The 23,676-nt window shown below is 49.9% G+C and overlaps 2 protein-coding genes across 4 annotated transcripts in view; one reads left to right on the top strand and one right to left on the bottom strand.

Moving 5' to 3' along the window:
- tsr1 (TSR1 ribosome maturation factor) overlaps nucleotides 1-2,247 on the bottom strand; it is an 8,827-nt gene extending 6,580 nt beyond the window's left edge. Inside the window, exons 1-2 of the mRNA XM_048981312.1 lie at nucleotides 2,086-2,247; nucleotides 1,576-1,679 (exon numbers count right to left, since the gene is read on the bottom strand). Coding sequence (XP_048837269.1) covers nucleotides 1,576-1,679; nucleotides 2,086-2,203 — 222 coding nt within the window. The 5' untranslated portion in view covers nucleotides 2,204-2,247. The remainder of the gene's footprint in view (nucleotides 1-1,575; nucleotides 1,680-2,085) is intronic.
- taok1a (TAO kinase 1a) overlaps nucleotides 1-23,676 on the top strand; it is a 24,113-nt gene extending 437 nt beyond the window's left edge. Inside the window, exons 1-21 of one of the 3 annotated variants that reach the window (XM_048981311.1) lie at nucleotides 5,707-6,075; nucleotides 14,569-14,817; nucleotides 15,039-15,110; nucleotides 16,041-16,142; nucleotides 16,295-16,340; nucleotides 16,615-16,711; nucleotides 17,102-17,215; nucleotides 18,043-18,134; nucleotides 18,540-18,633; nucleotides 18,884-18,965; nucleotides 19,250-19,417; nucleotides 19,620-19,832; nucleotides 19,907-20,044; nucleotides 20,158-20,382; nucleotides 20,476-20,604; nucleotides 21,055-21,258; nucleotides 21,351-21,590; nucleotides 21,693-21,905; nucleotides 22,046-22,228; nucleotides 22,445-22,850; nucleotides 23,011-23,676. In XM_048981311.1, coding sequence (XP_048837268.1) covers nucleotides 14,686-14,817; nucleotides 15,039-15,110; nucleotides 16,041-16,142; nucleotides 16,295-16,340; nucleotides 16,615-16,711; nucleotides 17,102-17,215; nucleotides 18,043-18,134; nucleotides 18,540-18,633; nucleotides 18,884-18,965; nucleotides 19,250-19,417; nucleotides 19,620-19,832; nucleotides 19,907-20,044; nucleotides 20,158-20,382; nucleotides 20,476-20,604; nucleotides 21,055-21,258; nucleotides 21,351-21,590; nucleotides 21,693-21,905; nucleotides 22,046-22,228; nucleotides 22,445-22,850; nucleotides 23,011-23,024 — 2,964 coding nt within the window. In that variant the 5' untranslated portion in view covers nucleotides 5,707-6,075; nucleotides 14,569-14,685 and the 3' untranslated portion in view covers nucleotides 23,025-23,676. Of the gene's footprint in view, nucleotides 1-5,561; nucleotides 6,076-14,568; nucleotides 14,818-15,038; nucleotides 15,111-16,040; nucleotides 16,143-16,294; nucleotides 16,341-16,614; nucleotides 16,712-17,101; nucleotides 17,216-18,042; nucleotides 18,135-18,539; nucleotides 18,634-18,883; nucleotides 18,966-19,249; nucleotides 19,418-19,619; nucleotides 19,833-19,906; nucleotides 20,045-20,157; nucleotides 20,383-20,475; nucleotides 20,605-21,054; nucleotides 21,259-21,350; nucleotides 21,591-21,692; nucleotides 21,906-22,045; nucleotides 22,229-22,444; nucleotides 22,931-23,010 lie in introns of those variants that run through there. The other 2 variants (XM_048981310.1, XM_048981309.1) reach the window with 2 other exon arrangements.

The raw sequence follows: 23,676 nt of genomic DNA, 5'->3' as shown, positions 1-23,676 counted from the left end.
CATAACAGTTTGTCGAAGAGAATCCTGTGACTGATAAAGTTAGTTGCATATTCCATATTGAGTTTTACGGCTGTCGTTTCTTTCAACAAGCAAGCCAGACAGTTTTTAATCACAGACCACTGATGTCCACGGGAAGAAATGCACGGAGATTATTTTTGCATTTCCAACCCGTTTTTTTATTTGTGTTCAATCTTTATAACATCTGCGTAATGTGGCAGTCTACTAAAATACTGAACAAATACCGCATTATGAGTTGATAACTCTTGCACACCCCTTGGTTTTCTAGATTACAAGTGAAGTGTAATTAATGTCACATGTACACTTCACACTCCATAGCTGCCACTCTCTTACACTGGTGGGCAATGGAGACAGTGAAATTGTTAAAAAAGATGTATAGAAAAACATGATCTGAACATCAAGTGGTGTGCATTTTACTCCATAATCCATTCCTGAAGCCACACTTTACTGGACATGTCCAACTCAGTTTTATGGTCATTAGCTTGCTTATTCTACCCTTTCCGTTTTGAATGGGGTTGTTGTAAATGAACATGGATGCTGCCATCCTAAAATATGTCAACAACTTCGCTGTCTTCCCAGACCACACACATTCCCTATGCCTGTGTGTATGATGGATGCAGGGATATTGAATCGGTTTTGAAGGGTGACAAATAGGCTGGTGTGGTGGTTAGGACTGCTGCCTCACAGCAAGAAGGTCCTGGGTTCGGGTCGGTTGTAGGACCTTTCTGTGTGGAGTTTGCATGCTCTCCCCGTGTTGGCGTGGGTTTCAGCTGGGGGCTCTGGCTTCCATCCACAATCCAAAAGTGTGCGGGGTAGGTTAATTGGTGACTAAGTTGGCCCAGTAATTGTGTACGTGTGGCTGTGTGCGTCCTGCGGTGTGTTGGATCACGCCCAGACTTGGTTCCTGCCTGCACCCCATTGTTCCCGGGATAGGCTCCGGTCCCCCCCCCCCGGCAACCCTGGTGGGGATTAAGTGGTTACGGTGATGGATGGCTGGATGGACAAGTTTAATACTGAATACTGGGATTATGAATACATTTCACTGCATGTTGAACCTGTATAACTATGCATGTAGCAAATAAAGAATCTTGAATAAACAGACTAAATAATTACGAAAACCACAAACACGTTTGGAAATTAATTTTCTTAAAGACCATCAAACTAAGCATGAATTTCTGTTGTCAGGGATTTGCTGCAGCATGCCTTTTAGCTTTGGTGTTTCTCTTCGCCCTTATTGTACTTGAATCCTTAATATTTTACCATAATTTTCTGTTCCAAGGCACTGAAATGCGCAGCCCTGCTGCGAGCTATACTTCGGCGATTGGGGCTCACTGAACGCTTTTAGGCGCACTCGTTCGGTAAGCGTTGTTTCCGTACGAAAACATGGCTTGACATAAATTGCTGATATTCAGCGTCGTGATGTTCTGGGATTGTATTTGTTTGGTTTAGTCAGAGTGGAACTTACCTTCAAAATTTACCTTACTTCGTAGAATCAGATTCGTGATACAGCCCCCAGATTATACAAATTACACTGCCTATCTCGACACTATATTTCACCTGGTCTTTCTTGTTACGACGTAACTGGTTGGCTTTGTGTCTCCGGTCCATCTTCCGCTGTTCTTTCCTCTGCTTCTTGGTGAGGGCCATCACTGCCACTCGACCTGGAAAACAAGTTTGTTACGGGTCTTCAGCCGTTTTTGAGCAAATTCTTCTGCTTTCATGGCTCAGTGCCCCGGAGTCCTTGCGGGCTTCGATCAGCGGTCCGAATAAATCTAAACGCTTCTGACATTATCGTGGTACGGATTATAATGTAAAATGTATACTGAATACACAACAGCGACCTACAAGATTTTCATACAGAAAAACATTATTGAAATTTTGAAATCGTGCTTCAGTCATACAGATTCAGTTTCATGGTGCATGGCAGACTACATGGGTGACTGCTATCTAAGCCGAAGATTACGAGTGATGCGCTAACACGTGTTTTGCACGCATAGTTGTTTCCATAAACAAATGTAGTGCTGTCATGTCCTTGCGCTCCAAACCAGCCAAACACGCCCCACGCACCTTTGTTTTCCCTCTCGATTTCGCCCTTCGTGCGGTGTTTTCCATGCTTGTGCTGCTTATTTTTCTGTTTGTAAATCCCTGCTCTGTGGGCCTGCTGCTGCTCCCCGTCGACAGCCATTTTTCCTCACGTGATGGAGTAATGACACTCCTCTGGGTGCGCATTACGTCATATTAATGTGCCAAAAACAGTTTCTTGTTCTGTCCAACCTACCAACACTTTTTCGTGTTTTGCTGCCACCTGGCGACCCGGGGCGAAATTTACGGCTGGTTTTGAATAGAGATGTTTTTTTTTTTTTCATGGGCAGGTATCATGGTTTCCTGAAAGATATACAGATTTTTAGGTATTGTGTTACCTCAAACGGTTTGAAAAATCATGCTGTAAACGGGGAAAAAAGTCTCCCCGGGGGAGCATGCTCCTGAACAACTAAGGTTTCAGTTAAGCTTGGAATGTGTACAGCGCCTGGCTCTGCCCCTGTCCCAAGTAGACATGTGGCATATAGATAGGAGTTGGTTGTTTCTCTTGCGTGCCCTGTGATAGCCTGTCCAGGGTGTACCACAGTCTTTTGCCCTGTGCTGCCTGGGACAGGCACCTGTTTTCAGATTGAGGGGCTGGAAGTTTGGTACATGGATGGATTTTATTGCCTCCAGCTGGTAGCATCTCTGTAACTTCACAGGTAGAGGGCACTTTCACCCTGTCTGCACTTATGGCCATGGCAGAGGGGCGGCACAGAGGGCCGTCCGCAGGGCTCTGTCGCAGGAAATGCCAGTTCGCAGAGATAAGAAGGCAGTTCCTAGGAAAGGAAAGAAGGTTCTGACAGGCCACAGTTTACGTACCAAATACCCTTTTCAAATTAAGTATGGGGCTTAAGAGGGGCAGAGGCAGCATGGTGGTGCAGTGGTTAGCACTGTTGCCTCACACCTCTGGGACCCGGGTTCAAGTCTCCGCCTGGGTCACATGTGTGCGGAGTTTGCATGTTCTCCCCATGGTGTCGTGGGGTTTCCTCTGGGTACTCCGGTTTCCCCTCACAGTCCAAAAACATACTGAGGCTAATTGGACTTGCTAAATTCACCATAGGAATGCGTGAGTGAATGGTGTGTTAGTGTGCCCTGCGATGGGCTGGCCCCCCGTTCTAGGTTGTTCCCTGCCTCGTGCCCATTTCTTCTGGGATAGGCTCCGGACCCCCCGCGACCCAGTAGGATAAGTGGTTTGAAAAATGGATGGATGGATGGACTTAAGACCAAGTTTGCATTTTGCCTGTTTTCTTATCCAGATGGCCTTTGTTGCCTGGATACACATCTGCCGACAATGGCAGCAGGTCAGGTGATAATAGCGGAACTGGACTTAGGATGAAAGTGAAGCATGGGGTATCAGGCAGGCGCATCATCACTGATGCATTTCACTCCGTCCTCTAATTCCCCTCCTGTGCAAATCTGTATAGTAAATGTACATTTAAATGTCATTACAGAGTTTGTGGGTGGCTTTAAGTGGGTTAATTTAAATCCACAAATGTGTTTGCTGCTCTAGTGTCGATTTCTTCACCTCAGCACCCACTTTTCAATTAAGCCCTTAATGAAAGCTGCTTGGCTTTGATGTGCATATGTCCGAGTCTTTAACCCCTAGTGATTTAGCAATCTCACACAGCTGATTTTAAGATGGCAAATTGGGGTCACTCAGATTGCTGTGCACCCATAAAAGCTGTGTACACCCTGTGTGATGTGGCACATGCAGGGAGTGGGTGTGAGCTGGCTCTGCGGCTCCATGTGTCACCGGTGCAATATGGCACTGCAACTCTCATTCATGACACGGCCTGAATAAGCCTCCTGTTCGCCTGGATACAGAGACATGGAATGCTACATTCCTATTGGCAGAGCAACAGGGGAGCTGGAAGGGAGCCAATCAGGAGTGCCGGCTGCCCATCCTGCACTCACATTGGCCGACTGTGAACGGGAATAGAACGTTGCTGTCATTCTCTCACTCTGCATCTCCAGGATGTGTTTCAATCTACATTATTATGAATGGAGGACAGTAAGCCAGGTCCAACTTAGAGTTGGTTTAGCACTGGAGGTTCAATGTGCATCGATCAGCCTTAACATACTGTTTGTTTGAGTCGTTTACTTCACGCTTTTTCTGTCTTATGATACACAGAGCAGTTCCCGATATAGGCATCCACTCCCAGTGCTATTCTCCAAGTAGTGCAGCTCTGTTAGGTGGCTTAAGTTTTTTTTTTGGTAAACATTTTGTTATTTTAAGGTGGTGTTTCTCAAACCGGTCCTTGAGGACCCCCAGACAGTCAAATGTTTTCGGTGGGAGCTGGGACAGAGCAAAAATGTGACCTGCCTGGGGGTCCCAGAGGACTGGGTTGAGAAACACTATTCTAAGGTACAGGCCTGTCAGCCCAGACGGAAGGAACTTTCTGTTCTTGGTAAATGCATCTGGTACCCAGCAGCAACAGCTGAATGATAATAGCCGACTGAAAAGCATGACAATGGCAGAGAAAGGCCCTTGTGTCATTGATTGGTAGTTCCTGGGGGGGGATTGGTGTTAGGGGCCATGTTTAGGCTAATGGGCAACCAGGAGAGTAGGGCTGTTGCTGTGAGTGGCAGAGATGATCCCTGGTTCTCACAGGTCCATCTGTGCAGGGAAGCACGAGTGGAGGCGCACCCAGGTACACCTGGCCATCTGCTTAAAAACAAACAGGTGCAGGTGGAAAGAGACCTCACCAGTGCCCAGCATTACACAGCAATTCCTGTATGAAAAAAGTCATGTTTATCCTATCAGCTTAGTCTTCTTGTTTCAACAGACCAGCGGTTTTCTGCCTTTAGCCTTAAACAAAACAGAATGACTGAGGAAAGCAAGAGTGGGGAGCCTACAGTTTTTACAGATGAGTTATTTCACCCCCTAAGTTCAGCCTCCCCGTCCGCTCTTTTCCCCGCTGCTTCTCGCCATCCACACTTCCGCTTCCGAAATTTTACAGCAGCAGACGTAGACAGTAGACAGATTTGCTCCAGATAAATAATTATATCTCAGGCCAAATAATTCAGAATAACACGAATATATATTTATACGCAAAAGTGGGTAATATTTCGACAACAGGAAAGCTTCATCGTCATCATTTATTATTATTATTATTATTACTTACTACTTTTTTTTAAACCAGGCCTGACGTTAAAGTTTTTCTGGTAACTATGACCTTTTGTTATGCATATTAATCTATTAACGACTTGGCAATTAGGTGTAACGATAGTTTGCATTTTTAGATCTAGTTATCCGTTATTATTAAGTAGTCCCCGTAGGGGACAGCTCTATGACCGCAGCAGCCGTTTGAATTACGGCGCACACTTTTGTATAATTATTAATTAGATTCAGATAATTATTGCGCGGCAGCGGGCATGCCGTTTTCTTTGACTCCACCCCGGTCGCTTTTCTGCCGTGCTCCCGCCCCCTGGGACTTGGTCGCCCTGCGTGTGCTCAGCCTGCTGTGGGCAGTAGGACTCCTGCTAAATGAGTGTGCAGAGCCCCGGGTTCCTGGAACCGGTGATTCAGAGTGCGGGGCAATAAAAATCACAGCCCGACAAACAGTTACCCTGTAACATATTCCCTCCCTATATCACAGCAAAGAGCGGCGGCTGATCTCTCGGACCGGATCAAGGGCGTCGCCGCTCGTTAGTCCGAGGGTGCTTCGGGGCCGTTCCTGCATATTCCCCCCTCCCGCCCAGTTTTGTCACGGAGGGAGGTGGTGGAGCGCACAGCCGCCATCTTTTGGGACTTGCCTATGAGGGAAAGGAGCTGCTGGGCCACGGGTAGCCTTGGGGTGGAGTTTCTGCACACTGAACAACAGCGGCAGTGGATCGGTGTGACAGCAGAAAATCAGCCCTGGGGCAGCGCTGCAGTGAACGGGAGACCCCCGATTCCGCACCGTTCAGTCCTTGCCGACCGATCCAGCGGCTCGATCCCTACAGCTCTGTTTTCAAACCTGGCCTGTCTGAAAGGTGAGTCGCCGCTTCACGTTCATTCAAGTTATGCAGTGATCCGGACTGAGGTTTGGGGAGGGATGGGATGGGTGAGGTGGGGTTGCGGTGTTAGAACAAACTGTCCCGGTCGCATTAAGTGTCATTAGTCCGACAATGCACGCATAAAACAGCACTGTCACTTAATTTACATAGCTGGGTGGAAAAACGACTGGGCGATTGGTGGCACGTTGACAGCGTTAAACTCGTCTGGATCTTGCCAAAGTAGTGCGATTATCCAGTGTCCAGGTTCCGATCTATAGGATGCTTGTGCCGTGTTGTGCGATGCCATTTCCCTGCCATGGTTTGGTGCAGTGCCGTAGCACCCTGAATGTTTGCTTCTGTTATGTCAATCGGTACTTTTTAAAATCAAAATTTCCACGTCAAAAAGCTCGGTTCCCGCATATAGATGCATATATTTTATTTTTATGGTTTTTGCAGATCGCTGCATTTATACTTGTTTTAGTATTCGTAGCTGTCATACTTTGACGCCTTTTTAAAAACCACTCCCTCCGGCTTTTTCTCCCACGACCCCCAGTAAATAGTGTGTTGCGGGCATGTTTATTCCGGCACAGTGTAGCGCTTTAGCTGTAATCTTCAGCACGGTGTGTGTATATAAATGCGGACTGACGCACAGCCAGCTCCCCACGGCTGTCCAGTGTTTTCGCTCATTACGACATTCCGGCTCGCCCGTACCAGGCAGGCGGGACAGTTTGACACCCCCTCCCCCGACCCCCACTCGTACCCGTGTCCCAGTTGCGGCACTTTATTTTCCTGTATGACGTGCCATCTCTTGAGGGATGTGCGGTCGGCCTTTGCGGTGTGTCTCCGATTCGGGTCCCAACTCGACTTACTGCCTGTTTTATCCTCCGTAAGTACAGAGTAAAATTTAGGAAACGCAAGTTAAAACGTAAAAATTGTAATATTATATTGTCTGTTTTTTTTTTTTTTTTAATTACTGCTCCTAAATATCGGCTAGTGTCAGTGTCATTTACTTAACGCATGTATATAATGTTAATAAATGTCCGGTATGCGTCGTTATAATGAGGACATCTGGTCTGGAGATTATTTTATTAACAATGTGGAGGCGCGTTAAATCAGACCGAACGTACTGTTTATTTGTGAATAATATTCACGGGAAATATGCCATATTTTTGATCTTACTAGATAGAACGTTTTACATCCTAGTAGCTCGTCTCTGTACGAACCAGCTATGGGTGGCAATGACACATTTTGTCTTCTATTTCTACTAGGGAATGAACATTATTACTTACACAAGCTGAGTCCTTGGGGGGGGGGGGCGTGTGTCAGAGAGGGTCTCTGCTAACCCTAGGGGCTGATTAGATCTAAGCCTCTGCCCGCCCCACTCTCCCTGGTCTGGAGTTCCCCTAGTGTTGTTTGGGGGTAGATTTCAGGGCACTGAATGAAGGTGTGATATGATGTACTTGTGTCCACGATGGTGCTGTATTTGCAGATTCGAGCTGGCTTTCAGCTCGCCATCTGCACAGTAGCTCTCAGTGTGAGGGGCTGCAGGTGTCTCTGGGCTTTGGGTGTCTGCCTGTAAATGTGCTTCGGGGGGATGGTGTTTTCTGTGTTGGGGCAGAACGCTGATTGCAGTGAGCATCGGCAGCTTTCCAGTCCAGTCCTTATTGCCCTGCCATGGTTTGTTTTTAACTGCCCTGCTCATTTCTGCAGACCATCAGAGAGGTTTCACTGAGCATGTGCAAAGGCCCGTCCAGTACAGCCTGTGCTGCCACTCCCTTACTCCGCCGGGCCTTGGTCCTCAGTCCTGGACCCTCTGGGTACTGCTTAGTGTCTGAGATTGTGCAGAATGTCTCTGTTTGAATCCTCTCAAAGACATCTGCTGAAGTTCTGGATCATGAGCTGCAGGTGTATATCTGCAGCGGGGATTTGCTGTTAGACCTTTGGGTGAGCTTCAGTGTCCTTTGAATGCCTGATAGCGACAGGCCGGCCCGTGGAGCAGTACTCAGGGTACCTCAGTGGTGCCTTGCTGGTTGGGGATTCGAACCTGCAATCTTTCTATTATAAGTGTGCTTCCCTAACCATTAAGCCACCAATGCACAGAATATCCCTGGGACTGAAGGCTGATCTTACCAGGCTGGGGGGGTGGCCGGTCTTGTGACCCGGGAATGGAATCCGTATCGCCATTGTTGTGTCTGTCTGAGGCTGGTCATTTGAAAAAGATTCTGACTGTGGGAAGGGAGTGTATGTGGGGGCAGGGGGGGGTGACAAAGAAGACTGACTTCCCTATTCAGTGCGGCCAGCAGGACAGAGACCAAATAATAAACAAGCTTTTATTTTTTAGTGAGCAGTGTGTGTGCACACGTGTGTGTGTGTGTGTGTGTGTGTGTGTGTGTGTGAGAGAGAGAGAGATGCAGTGGATTATTCACTGAGTTTGTAGGTTTTTGAGATTTTCTGTGAGAAGTTGCTTGTGAAGCAGATTAACATATGAAAAACTGACTTTTGACCCCCCCCATCTCTCTTGCCCTTTTCTATGTCACTACAGCTTTTGGGTTCAGTCTTCTGTGTCTGTCTCTCTCTCTCTCTCTCTCTGTCCCCATCTTTCTCTCTCTCTCTCTCTCTCTCTCTCTCTCTCTCTCTCTCCGTGTCACCATCTCTCTCGCTCGCTCGCTCTCTCTCTCCGTGTCACCATCTCTCTCTCTCGCTCGCTCTCTCTCTCCGTGTCCCCATCTCTCTCGCTCGCTCTCTCTCTCCGTGTCCCCATCTCTCTCTCGCTCTCTCTCTCCGTGTCCCCATCTCTCTCGCTCTCTCTCTCTTTCCGTGTCCCCATCTCGCTCGCTCTCTCTCTCTCTGTCCCCATCTCTCTCGCTCTCTCTCTCTCTCTGTCCCCATCTCTCTCGCTCTCTCTCTCTCTGTCCCCATCTCTCTTGCTCTCTCTCTCTCTGTCCCCATCTCTCTCTCTCGCTCGCTCTCTCTCTCTCCGTGTCCCCATCTCTCTCTCGTGCTCTCTCTCTGTGTCCCCATCTCTCTCTCTGTGTCCCCATCTCTCTCTCTTTCTCTCTCTCTCTGTCCCCATCTCTCTCGCTTTCTCTCTCTCTCTGTCCCCATCTCTCTCGCTCTCTCTCTCTCTGTCCCCATCTCTCTCGCTCTCTCTCTCTGTCCGCATCTCTCTCGCTCTCTCTCTCTCTCTCTGTCCGCATCTCTCTCGCTCTCTCTCTCTGTCCGCATCTCTCTCGCTCTCTCTCTCTCTCTCTCTCTCTGTCCGCATCTCTCTCGCTCTCTCTCTCTCTCTGTCCCCATCTCTCTCTCTCGCTCGCTCTCTCTCTCTCTCCGTGTCCCCATCTCTCTCTCTTTCTCTCTCTCTCTGTCCCCATCTCTCTCGCTTTCTCTCTCTCACTGTGTCCCCATCTCTCTCTCTCGCTTTCTCTCTCTCACTGTGTCCCCATCTCTCTCTCTCGCTTTCTCTCTCACTGTGTCCCCATCTCTCTCTCTCGCTTTCTCTCTCTCACTGTGTCCCCATCTCTCTCTCTCGCTTTCTCTCTCTCACTGTGTCCCCATCTCTCTCTCTCGTGCTCTCTCTCTGTGTCCCCATCTCCCATCTCTCTCGCTCTCTCTCTCTGTTCCCATCTCTCTCGCTTTCTCTCTCTCTCTCTCTCTGTCCCCATCTCTCTCGCTCTCTCTCTCTGTCCCCATCTCTCTCGCTCTCTCTCTCTCTGTCCCCATCTCTCTCACTCTCTCTCTGTCCCCATCTCTCTCTCGTTCTCGCTCTCTCTCTCTGTCCCCATCTCTCTCTCGTTCTCGCTCTCTCTCCCTGTCCCCATCTCTCTCTCGTTCTCTCTCTCTCTTTCCGTGTCCCCATCTCTCTCTCTCGTTCTCTCTCTCTCTTTCCGTGTCCCCATCTCGCTCTCGTTCTCTCTCTCTGTGTCCCCATCTCTCTCGCTTTCTCTCTCTCTCTGTCTCCATCTCTCTCGCTCTCTCTCTCTGTCCGCATCTCTCTCGCTCTCTCTCTCTGTCCGCATCTCTCTCGCTCTCTCTCTCTGTCCCCATCTCTCTCGCTCTCTCTCTCTGTGTCCCCATCTCTCTCGCTCTCTCTCTCTGTCCCCATCTCTCTCGCTCTCTCTGTTCCCATCTCTCTCTCTCTGTTCCCATCTCTCTCGCTCTCTCTCTCTGTTCCCATCTCTCTCACTTTCTCTCTCTCTCGCTCTCTCTCTGTTCCCATCTCTCTCGCTTTCTCTCTCTCTCTCTCTCTCTCTCTCTCTCTGTGTCCCCATCTCTCTCGCTTTCTCTTTCTCTCTGAAAAGCTGAAAAGAACCGACACCCAAATTCAGTACGCTGCAAAAAACATAAAATATATCAAGCTGATAGAAATGACCAAATTTCATTTTGCATGTCTGTTTGTCTGTGTCTTGCGTGTCACACACACCCTGAGCTGTTATCCTCTGATGTCATGAATAGGCATTTCTGAACTGATTTGTGCTGGGAAATCTTTCCTGGAATCTGGTCTGTGTTCTCCTGCCTCTCCACTCTCTGTCGATGTGTTATAACATTTTTATTATCACGATATTTCAGAGAAAGGGGGGGTTTGCCTTGAACTTTAAAAAAAATATTAGACTTCAGTATCTAGTGACAAAGGTGTGAGCAAGAAAATCGCATTATGTGACAGTGTAGTCCAGAAATGTTCCGCCTGCCATTTGCTTCACTGGAAACATGTTGAGTGTGTGACTTTTACAGTAAACCTGACCAAACTGCATGAAATGATGATGACCACTTGGTGAAATTTCCCTTTGTCACAGCAGCTTTTTCCCATCCATCTTTGATTTTAATTGGACACCTTGTATCGGCCTTCAGGTGGATTAGCGGTATTTCCAATAGGATCAATCCATGTCAGATCATCACGCTTTCGGACTTCATCGTCACGGATTTTAACTAAACTTGGCATGCTGATTTGGATGAGTAACTCATGAAACTGAAATTGGATGAGTCTTGGATCAATATCGAGGGAGATTTAATCGAAAGTTTTAATTTTTTTGGGGGGGACTATGACTTTGACTGGCTATATTTTCCTTAATATAAGCTTATTATAAGCTAATAAGCTAATATAAGCTAATATAGAGCTATTGTCCAGCTCTATAGATTGAATAAATAATTTTCCATCCCCATATGAATTACTATGTAATAACTGATTAAAATATTTAAAATTTAATAACAAAAAAGCCTGTATTTCAAAATTGATCAATTTTTTACTAAAGCTAGTTCATAACGTCATGAACATCTCCAGAAAATTTGGTCTTTGGATTTTGAGTTGTAGAGATATCATTACTTATGTGAAATGTGTATTAAATGTGTATTAAAATCACAGTTCCTGATAGCAGTAACAGAATATCAGTTAGGGATCAGTGCATGGTACGGGGTTATTATTTTTCAGGACTTTTACAACTATTGCCAGAACTAACTGTGGAAATATAATTTAAATTAAAACATTTTAAATTGCTATTAAAAATGAATGAAAAGATAATAGTCCCAAAGTAATTGGAAAAAAGAGAATTAATGGTACAATCGGAATAGTTTATTATTATGCTGGCCTACTAAAAAGGGCCTTCATTTGTCAAAAACCTGAAAAACTAACAAAAATAAACAAACTAGATAGGCTTTTATGCTGCTAGGGCAAGGAAAGCATTTCAACATTGGTGTAATAATGCATAAATTACATACAAGCAGTACTGCTTAAAGGGAAGGTGGGAATGCAAGAACATAAACAATTGCTATACAGTCAGACCTCAGACATTCGTGAGGTTTGGTTCCAGAACCCGTCGTGAATGAGGAGGATTCGTGGATGTACTAAATCCACGAATAAGTCACTAAAATTGGTAATATGTGCTTATTTCTATAGTTTAAACCCTAAATATGACCCCAGTCATGCTCCCAAAACACTTTAATTTCATTTAAAAGCTTAATACAGTACCTTTAAAAAAAGAAATGTTTGATGTAAAATTTAGTACAGTATTGCCTAACGGATATTTGCCACACTAGAACACTTACAGTACAGTGTGTTAATGTTACCCCTACTAATTCATAGAACGCTCCCGTTTGCTTTTGCATTCACAGTAAGGTAAAATGAGTGAACGAACGGGACTGTAAACCTATTGACAGAAGTCATATACGTAACCAAGGTACAATTCAATAAAATGCGTAATGTTTACATGTGCATGTAATTTTCGTGGATCTGTGAATTCGCGAATCACGAAGCGCGAATGCATGGGGGCTGACTGTACTTTCGATTTATAGTATAGGATGGAGATGGTCCATGGGGATGTAAAAAGCTCAGTCTCAACTCTCCAGTGCTGGGCATAGTTTCTTCAACACATTCTAGCCACCAGTTATTATCATATACAGCCACGACATAACCTGTGATGCTTGCAAAGTCGAGGGATTCCCTCAGTGTGCACTTACACTGGGCCGATTAGCACACCTCACTCACCTCTGATGAATGCAGGGCAATTATTAGCCACATTTACTAGCCATGTGGGCCTTTTCAATGGTGTCTGCAATGACATTAATGAAGCTTTCCTTAAATTTCAGTGTAGCATATTTGTAACCTCAATTAATGTTTACTTACACCTGTGCTTGTTATACTATTTCATGTCAGGTTGGCTGCCATTAAAAAGGCCCATTAATGATATGAAACCATGTGACACTACCTTTAAGTCAAGATATCTCAGCAACAACTTCCATCCATCCATCCATTTTCCAAACCGCTTATCCTTCTGGGTCGTGGGGGCGGAGCCTATCCCCAAAGCAATGGGCACGAGGCAGGGAACAACCCTGGATGGGGGGCCAGCCCATCGCAGGGCACACTCACGCACCATTCACTCTCACATGCACACCTACGGGCAATTTAGCAACTCCAATTAGCCTCAGCATGTTTTTGGACTGTGGGGGGAAACCGGAGTACCCGGAGGAAACCCCACGACGACATGGGGAGAACATGCAAACTCCACACACATGTGACCCAAGCGGAGACTCGAACCCGGGTCCCAGAGGTGCGAGGCAACAGTGCTAACCACTGCACCACCATGCCGCCCCAATATTTTAATCAGTTGTTACATAATAATTATTCATATGGGGATGGCATATTATATGTTCAATCTATAGAGTTGGACAATAGCTTTAAAACAATATGAGGACCATTTCTGTGCAGCTTACATTATGGTAAATATAGGCAATCAGTCATAGTCATAGTTAAAATTTAAATCGCTTAAATCTCCATTAATATTGATCCAAGATCTGCCCAATTTCAGTTTTATGAGTTACTCACGTGACCAAATCAGCATGTCAAGTTTAGTTAAAATCCATGACGATGAAGTCCGAAAGTGTGACGATTTGACATGGAATGACCCAATACAAGGAACTTCTCACACTAGGGAGAGGATTCTGAGTAAAATGGGGCAGGTGCTGATGAATTTATTTATGTACAAGAATGGGGAATCTGGTTCGGGATTCTGCTCTGTTGTGTGGAGTGAAATTCTGGGTGAAAATAGCAACAGGACATACGAATGTTCCTGCATGTGAAGCCAAGGATTCAGGGTGAAAGCAGGACTGGAACGCAGTTGTATCCGCAGATTCGACCATGCTGTCCAATGAGAAATCCCCAAGGTGTGTGCCGGTCATGAATGAGGCTGGGCTGAAGTGACACGGAGCCTAATCTCCCTCAGCCCAGCCTCCTTCCCCGGTGCATTAGATTCCTGTCATTGTCATCCACTCTGCCCGAAAGCCCTGGTCTGTCCATTAAGCCGTCCCTCTGCCCCATCCCCGCGCACCATCCCGGCTCATCTCCATGTCTTGCTTTGCCCATTCTTTCCCCTCGTGTCCCGCTCCCTCTCTGGAGCCCTTTGTTGTCGCAGAAACAGGGGCAGTCATTGGCTAACTGTTCTGGAAAGAAAGAATAATTTGTAAGCGTTGCGTGTGGCGTAGTATCAAGCCCTTTGTCTCATACACACACACACGCACACACCGGTTTGGCCTGTAAAGCAGTGAGTGAGGACAGGAAGTCGTTGAAGAAACCTTGGTTTTGTCTGCAAGGACTTCCTGTCTCAGCATGCTGGGAAAATGTCCTCTCCCCCCAGTGGCCTTTCACCATGGAAACTACAATATCTGTTGTTTATTTTCTGCTTTTACTGTCCTTGAATCATAATATGTACTGGGAATCTCCAGGGGGTGATGTCATTTGCAGTTTGTTATGTGCCCTTTTTATCCGGTTAGGAGAGGGTATCACAGCTGGCCTTGGAGCTCCTCACTAAGCGGGTATAGCCCTGATTAAAAAGCGGATGCTTATATCGAGTCTACCCAATGGCATTTTGTTTAAATAGCAGGAGGATTCCTTTCCCTTAGCAACCGCTGCTGTAGAGTCCACCCTATGTCAGATATGGTTGCTTTGGAAACATACAGGAGTAGTTGTGTGGAAGATGGCTGACCTGTGGGTTGCCTTCTCTGCAGGTGCCCATGCCTGCAAGGCCGCTGTCCTGCAGATGAGCCATCGGCGGCTGGCATCACATCACAGACCCAGATAGTCCCTGGCGGCCGCACTGCGCCCTTTCCCTCCCCCGGCCCAGCATGCCCACCCCCAGCCGAGCGGGGAGCCTGAAGGATGCTGAGATCGCCGAGCTCTTCTTCAAGGAGGACCCTGAGAAGCTCTTCACCGACCTGCGCGAGATTGGCCATGGCAGCTTTGGCGCCGTCTACTTCGTATGTGCCAGCCCTTGGCCCGAGCAGGCTTTGCTGTCCCCCTATGTGCACCACCTCCTTCCTGTTGATATTTCAGGCTCCAATTTGTGTGATAAACCGAGCCTAAACCCTAACAGACCCTAAATCTGGTGGCGAAATATCCAGCCCCGCAAATGGACAAAGTGTCCGACTGTCTGTGCCGCTATGACTGTAAAGACGTGCTGTCTGCCTCTGTCCCTCAGGCACGGGATGTGCGGAACATGGAGGTGGTGGCCATTAAGAAGATGTCCTACAGCGGGAAGCAGTCCACCGAGGTGAGTGGCACTGTCGGTCCAGGCTTGTTCCCTTGCTGCTGGTGGCACAGTGCAATGGGCATGAGGTGAACACACCTTTTAAGACGTGAGGAGGACAGTCTCCGGTGCTGGATGTACAACACCAGACATGACCTTCCTGAAACGTCCTCCTCTGTATTCTCGGTTCCTTTAGCTGTGACAACCAGCTGCAGTGCTGTCTCAGTGCAGCTTCGGGACACGTGACTGGCACGCATGAGTCATTTCCTTCGCCAAGCGTGCGTCAGCCCAGCACCAGGTGTAGTTATGTTACACTGCTGTGTGCATAACTCAGTCTCAAAGCAAAAGACACTGTTGGCTGATGGGGTGTATTTGAAGAAACCTCCGGTTGTATTCTTTGCGCATCTGGGAAGTTCAGGAATGCCAGAAGTGTTTTCCTGTGTCATACACCAAGATGTTTTACTGGGTTTTTCCTCCACTGGAGAAATGCAGAGTAGAAGCCCTGATTTGTGCACTGCCTTTGTGAAGAAGCGTTACCGTAGAAACAAAGCTATCGTCGAGGCGATCCAGTTGTGATGCGTCAAAATCAGGGCTATGCAGTGCGAGCCTGGTGTATTATAATATAACAAGTGGTGTTTCATCATCATCTTTTTCTGTCGGCTGATGGCCATCTCGGGTTGTCGACAGCCTCGAAATGAGAATTAGCTCTCAGCTCCACACCGCCAGACGACCTCTCTTGGATGTGTGTGTGACAGAATGGGGGGGGGGGGGGGGGGGGGTGACCTGTGGGCTGGGTGGCAGAGTTCCCCCTTCTCATTTTAACAAGCACTACAGAATCGTGGATGATGGGGAATTTTATGGTTTTTGGTGTGACTATGAATGTCGGTGGGGTGGGAATTTCGTGACGTGATGAAAGTTAAAGGCTGCCCTCTGATCCTTCCCACCCCCCCACAGAAATGGCAGGACATCATCAAGGAGGTGAAGTTCCTACAAAGGATACAGCACCCCAACAGCATCCAGTACAAGGGCTGCTACCTGCGGGAGCACACAGCCTGGGTGAGGTGGGAGCTGGTAGCTCAGCGTAACGCACGCAGTCCCCTGGGGGTGAAATGGGAGATCCTTGCTGTCCTCACTGCTGGACCAAGATCAGTATATTTAATGTGCACGAGTGTGATGTGTAAATGAAGCCATCCCCTCTTTTCCCGCAGCTGGTAATGGAGTACTGCTTAGGCTCTGCGTCGGACCTCCTAGAAGGTGAGCCTGCTTCCTGTATCTGGTAGTTTCGGACATCGGAGTGATGCTTTAATGTAAGGAATGCGTTTACTGTGACTGGAATGGCCACTGGGTGACAGACGCTTCCCAAGGATGGCACAGTGTCTCTCTGGCTGCCAGCCTCCAGTGCCTGCAGTAAAATGGCACATAGCCATGCGGGTCTGGGGGCTGCCGAGTCCGTTCTGGGACGGCAGCACTTTTCTCCACTACTCCTCTTCCTCTTTCTGACTGACTGCTCTGTGCTCCTCTCCTCCAGTGCATAAAAAACCTCTCCAGGAAATAGAAATAGCAGCCATTACCCATGGTGCTTTGCAGGGATTAGCTTACCTTCACTCCCACAACATGATTCACAGGTGAGTGAGTGTGTGAGTGCGTGTGTGTGTGGGGGAGGGGGGGGGGAGGAGGGGAGATTCAGAGGCCCAGGCACACAGACAGGAAGCTTCATATAACCCGGCACCAGTCGTAAGGTTAGAAATGCGCAGTTCTCTTAAGATCAGCTCTGGCTTAGCGTGGAGTTTGAGCTCATGGCCCAGTCACAAGGTATTGAACCCCAAGTCGTGGAGGATCTCAGCTGGCTGGGAGAGGACTTCTATTAGACCAGTTTGAAATGTTTGTTCTTTTATTTCTCAGTGGCGCAAGCAGTCGCAGTGATTGGATGGGGGAGGTGTCCTTGTGCAGTGAGCAGTGCTGCAGTGAGCAGTGCCGAGCAGTGATTGTCCGTTCTGTTGCACTCTGGCCCACAGGGACATTAAGGCCGGAAACATCTTGCTGACGGAACCTGGGCAGGTAAAGCTGGCAGACTTCGGCTCCGCCTCCATCGCTTCCCCCGCCAACTCCTTCGTAGGGACGCCATATTGGTGAGTGAGCTCTTTAGACCGTCTGCCCACACCAAGCATATGGTTCTTCAGAAAACATGCACCCCCCCCCCCCCCCCAAAGACCCTCAGGGATTTACATTGCCCAGGCATGGAGTCATGCTTTGTGTGCATCTTATGCTGCGTTCCATTTCAACTTGTAACTCGTAACTTCCGAGTTCCTAGTCGGAAATTTCAACTGGAACGTCTTCTCAAGATGAAATTCCGACTCGTGAACTCAGAGGAATCGACACAACCCCAAGCTCAGAATCCAAGATGGCTGCGCCCTTTTACAAAAGAAGTTAAAGCAATAGTTTTACACTGTTTATTAGCATTTATTTGTGGGTCATTAAATTGGTTGTACACACAGTACTGTCCAACTGCTATCTGTGTACTTGTTGCTACGGCGTTTTTTTTGTGCAAAATACCACGTAATGTGTTGTTATCCGCTGATATTGCTAACAGGCTAGAGCTGAGGGCCGTTTCCTTAAGGAGGATTTCTTGCTTAAGCTTAAGGTAGTCTGGGCTAAATGTAAGCGAACAAACATAAAGGCCGTTTAAACTGTGGCAAATTAAATCAGGCAAGCTATCCGAGTAAGCAAGAAATTTTGCTTTTTGAAACGTGTCCCTGGTACCGCTAAATGGCTTTCCAACTTGTGCTGGAACGCTGTTAACTCGTGTGTGACATCATTCCCAGTTCTGAGTTCCGATCTCCAGGGTAAATGGAACACAGCATTAATGTCTTCTCTTTGTGCCTGTGGCAGACATTTCGGTTAATGACTTCCTGTTTGGCTTACACTGGGCTCCAGTTTCCTGTCCCTCCCCCCACAGGATGGCCCCCGAAGTGATCCTGGCCATGGACGAGGGCCAGTATGATGGCAAGGTGGACGTCTGGTCACTTGGCATCACCTGCATTGAGCTCGGTGAGCCTGTAGGAGGCGCTGGCGTGTGAGGATCAGCCTGCACCAGTCCGCCGTCCCTCACACACTTTCATTCTCTCTCTCTCATGCCTCCTTCTCCTCTCTTGTAAACCTTTCGCAGTTCTATCTCTCCCTGTTCCCTCCCCTGCTTCTCACCAGCTTTTCTCTGTTTGTCCTCCCCCTCTTCTGTGATGCTATTATTGTTGCTTAGCTGATACTGTTTACACGGTGTGGGCATGTCCAGTGTAAGAAACCCTCAGTAAACCTCTACGGCCGCTGTCCAGCTGCTTGGCTGTTGATTTGGGGCGTCGCCTGGGCATGGTCTGGGCGGGGCTCAGGTGGGGCCCCACTTGCTGCATTTGTATTTATCTTTTCTTGCTCTGGTGTCCACTTGTGCCCCCCCCTCAGCGGAGAGGAAGCCCCCGCTTTTCAACATGAACGCGATGAGTGCCTTATACCACATAGCACAGAATGAGAGCCCCATCCTGCAGTCCAGTGAATGGTGAGAACACCCCCCCCTACCTAGGAGCACTGTGTCCCTGTCCCTCTCTTATACTGTCCTACTGGCATACATAACTTCAGCAGGAGCTGCTGGAAAGGCCTGTGGACACACAATATCTAGCAGCAACTGCTCTTCTCATCTTTACCAATATGCTCTTTTCTCATGTTTTTTTTAAAAATTCGTATTCTGTTTTTTTTTTTTTTTTGCAAAATCTAAATAGTTCTGCCTTCTCTCTCCCTGACACTCTTAGGACGGATTACTTTAGAAACTTTGTCGATTCTTGCCTTCAGAAGATCCCCCAGGACAGGCCTACGTCTGAGGAGCTGTTGAAGGTGAGGCCTGCATCAGTCCATCGCCTCCCTTGGCATGCTGCCCCCGGCCCTGTGCAGCCCCCACAATGCCCCCATGTCATTTAGTTATGTGTTTGTGTGAATGCATAAAGAGCACTGCAACCCCTCGCTGTTGGTGATCTGCTCATAGGGTCACCCACGACTGGAAACGCACTAAAATTACAATTAAAAATCAAAAACCATTAATCATACCTCCTTTGTTTTCATTCTTATTGTCCATCATTCCCCTTCTGCTCCCTGGCGCTGATGATGCCTCTCTTTGCCAGCATGCCTTTCTTCAGCGGGAACGGCCCGATTCGGTGGTGATAGACCTGATCCAGAGGACAAAGGATGCCGTCCGCGAACTCGACAACCTGCAGTACCGCAAGATGAAGAAGATCCTATTCCAAGAGACCCCCAACGGTCCAGTCGTGGAGGTGCCTGACGAGGAAGAGGTGAGCCCAGCCCCTGGTTGCCCCTGCGGCCCCACCTCCCTTCCCCTCCCATGCAGTGGAATTGTCCTGCTGTTGGCCTTCATGACACCTGACAGCCTAGGAATCAGGCCTTTGGGTGGTTGTGAACGCACTGCTTTGCCACAGTTATAATTCCTGGATCTGAAAATACGTGGTAAGGGAGCCCCATCACTGCCTTCCGCAGGAGCCAGAGCACGGCCCGGGACGCACGGGCACCGTGAGCAGCGTGGGCAGCAACCAGTCCATCCCCAGCATGTCCATCAGCGCCAGCTCCCAGAGCAGCTCCGTCAACAGCCTGCCGGATGCCGCCGGCGCCGGCGACGACCACAGCGAGCTGGAGCTTCTGGAGGGAGACCACACCATCATGTCCAACAGCTCTGTCATCCACGTTCAGCCAGTGGGTACCGGCCCGTCTCGGGGGTGGGCTCGATTTCAGTCACTGCTGTGTCTCACTCCGATGTTGCTCATCAGGATGAGGAGTGTTTCCATGACAACCCAGAGCCGCCAAGGCGGCTGTCGGAGCCACAGTCCCCGCCTGCACAGACACCCCGGACCAAGCCTCGCTACCGGAACCGCGAGCACTTCGCCACTATCCGGACCGCTTCCCTGGTGAGTCCACTCCCCCCATGCAGGCGATAACAGTCCTCCCTGTGTGTCAGTGAGGGGACGATCCGTCCAATCCGTCCCTCCGTCCAATCCATCCCTCCGGCCTCCACCCCCAGGTAACGCGGCAGGAGCAGGACTCAGAGCTGCGAGAGCAGATGTCGGGATACAAGCGCATGCGGAGGCAGCACCAGAAGCAGCTGATGGCGCTAGAGAACAAGCTGAGGGCCGAGATGGACGAGCACCGGCTGAGGCTGGACAAGGAGCTGGAGGCCCAGAGGAGCAGCTTCTGCGGAGACATCGAGAAGCTGCTGAAGAAGCAGCAGACCTCCCTGGAGAAAGACGTAGCGTAGCCTCTCTTATGTGCCACCATCATCATCCTCATCATCGTCGTGATCAGTCCCCCTAACCATACCACCCCCCCACCCCCCACACAGGCTAAGACGGTCGCTAATGACGAGAGGAAGTTCCAGCAGCATATTCAGAGCCAGCAGAAGAAGGAGCTCAGCAGCTTCCAGGAGCTACAGAAACGAGAGTATAAGCTACGTAAGGAGCAGCTCAAAGAGGTAACATGCTAACACAGCCAGCGAAACACACACACACACACACACACATATATATATATATATATATATATATATATATGCACACACACACACTGTGTGTGTTACGGTTAAGGCCCTTGCTCAAGGGCCTGCCCTGTGATTATTCTGCTGATGTTGGGCTTGAACTGGTGACCTTCCAGTCACAGGCACAGAGGCTCCGCCTACTGAGCCACACCCCACCCCCATGTACACCCTGTATGTTTTTTATTTCCTTGACAAATAAATGGCAGATAAAGAATTTCACATACATACACATACACACACCTTGTTCCCAATCTTTGCACGCGTGTTATGCAGTGCTTTTTAAACACACTAACAGAATGTCACACTTCCATTGGTAACAGTATATGATTTGCTCCATCATCCCATCATCACGCTGGGATCTGACATGCTACTGCGTCTGGCCCCTAGGAGCTTCACGAGAACCAGTCGACACCCAAGAAGGAGAAGCAGGAGTGGCTCTCCAAGCAGAAGGAGAACATCCAGCACTTCCAGGCTGAGGAGGAGGCCAACCTGCAGCGGAGGCAGCGTCAGTTCCTGGAGCTGGAGAGCCGGCGCTTCAAGAGACGCGTGCTGATCGCCCGGCACAACGTGGAGCAGGACCTGCTGCGTGAGGTGGACTTGGCGGGGCTCTGTTCCTCATGCTCCGTCCCGTGAGGCGCCCAACCGCTGACCCCCATACCCTCCGCCCCCCATGCTATCGGCAGGAACTGAACAAGCGGCAGACGCAGAGGGACCTGGAGCATGCCACGCTGCTGCGGCACCACGAGTCCTCACAGGAGCTGGAGTTCAGGCAGTTGGCGCTGGTGCAGCGGACGCGGGCCGAGCTGATCCGCACGCAGCATCAGAGCGAGCTCACCAACCAGATGGAGTACAACAAACGGAGGGAGCGTGAGCTGCGCAGGAAGCATGCAATGGAGGTGCGGCAGCAGCCCAAGAGCCTGAAGGTGAGCGGCGGCGCTTTGCGGGGTTGACGGGGCGCCAGCGGGGGGCCAGTGAGGCACTTATGACACGTCTCTCCAACTCTTTCTCCTGTCTTGCACCATCAGTCCAAGGAGCTGCAGATTAAGAAGCAATTCCAGGACACGTGTAAGATCCAGACGCGGCAGTATAAAGCCCTGAGGAACCACCTGCTGGACAGCACGCCCAAGTCGGAGCACAAGGCCGTCCTCAAGCGGCTGAAGGAGGAGCAGACGCGCAAGCTGGCCATCCTGGCCGAGCAGTACGACCACTCCATCAACGAGATGCTGTCCACGCAGGCTGTAAGTTAGCTGGGGGGGGGGGGGGGGGTGGGAGAGATAGAACTATGGGAAGGCCACATGACGGCTTCTTGGCCTCCACTTGCTGTTAACTGTTCATTCCTCTTCCTCTTTTTTTCTCCACCCCCGCGCCCACCGGCCAGCTGCGATTGGACGAGGCGCAGGAGGCCGAGTGCCAGGTGCTGAGGATGCAGCTGCAGCAGGAGCTGGAGCTGCTGAATGCCTACCAGAGCAAGATCAAGATGCAGACGGACGCGCAGCACGAGCGGGAGAAGGACGAGCTGGAGCAGAGGGTGTCACTGCGCCGGGCGCTGCTGGAGCAGAAGGTGCAGTAAGAGGCGTTCAGGTGGCCGGGGGGGGCGGCTTTTAGGGTGGGGGTTCCTGCCGTAACCAAGCGTTGAGGCTCGGATTAGCCTCAGCTATCGGCTGCCACTTCCATACACACAGTTGGCAGCAGTAAAAGATTTCATGGGGTTTGAGGGGTGAGTGGAGGAAGGTGTCAGGACTGGTTGTGAATCCACATGCTGACCCCCGACCCCCAGATCGAGGAGGAGTTGCAGCGGCTGCAGACTGAGCGCTCTGAGCGCATCCGTAGGCTGCTGGAGCGGCAGGCGCGCGAGGTGGAGGCCTTCGACTCGGAGAGCCTGCGGCTGGGCTTTGGTACCATGGCGCTGTCCGGCCTGTCGCCCGAAGCCCTGAGTCACAGCTACTCCGGGGCTCACGCTGGCTGGGTCGCTCACCAGCAAGCGGGCAGCCACGGCCATCCCTGGGGGGGCGGCGGCCACCAGCAGCAGCACCACAGCCACGGCGGAGCTGCCTCTCCCTGGAGCCACGCCTCCCCCGGCTCCCTGGGGGCCCTTCCCCGGGCAGGCCCCGGTGTGGGGGCGAGGAACAGCCCGCAGGCGGCCAGGAGAATGGCGCCAGGGGGGGCAGCGCGCGGCGAGGCGGGTATGAACCGCAGCACCAGAATTGCTTCACAAATTTCTAACGGGTCACATCTGTCCTACACATAAGGGGGAGTGCGGGGGCTGGGGCAGGAGGCAGACATGAGCCAGACTGCCCCCCAATTCCTGCTGTTTCTTTCTTTGCTCTTCTCTCGTTCAAACAGACCTGTCTGTCTGACAAGGCGTCTCGCTCAGGTAACATGGCTCACAGGAACACCACCCCACCTCCCCCCAAGAGACATGGGACTGATCCTGGCTGAGGCAGTCGGAGCCACAGGAGCTGATATGAGTGCTGGTGAAGTCCAGGTGTGAGCAAACGGGGGGGGGGGGGGCTGCGGCGTGCCGCTTCAGGCCGTCTGGGCCTCGCCTACTGCCAGCCAACCACCCATCTGCCTGGAGAAATGCCATGTTGTCCTCCAGCGGGAAGCCCAGCGAGGCGACAGCCAAAAGGAAGCCAGAGAAAGGGGCCGTGCTCCCCCTCGGACAGCAGACAGGCCACGGGGCGAGTGTCCAAACCCCGGAGACCCTCAGCCTCTTTGTACATCAGATACCACAAAGGTGCTGCTGCTCCTTAACAGGGGGGCACATCTGCTGATTGCCATATGCTGTATAAACACACACTGTTAATATAGCAGTCCAGCAGCAGGCCCCCCCAGGAAGGGGTAGGGCAGGGCGGCCATCTTTATATATCGTGCCTTCATAGGGTTAAACATATCCAAAGCATTGGGACACACACACACACACACACACACACACACACACACACACACACACACACACACACACACACACACACACACACACACACACACACACACACACAGAAACAC

The sequence above is a fragment of the Brienomyrus brachyistius genome, chromosome 17 (genome assembly GCF_023856365.1).
Source record: "Brienomyrus brachyistius isolate T26 chromosome 17, BBRACH_0.4, whole genome shotgun sequence".
Classification (NCBI taxonomy): Eukaryota; Metazoa; Chordata; class Actinopteri; order Osteoglossiformes; family Mormyridae; genus Brienomyrus; species Brienomyrus brachyistius.
The sequence above is the reverse complement of the archived record's forward strand: the minus strand, read 5'-3'. Positions and strand labels throughout refer to the sequence as shown.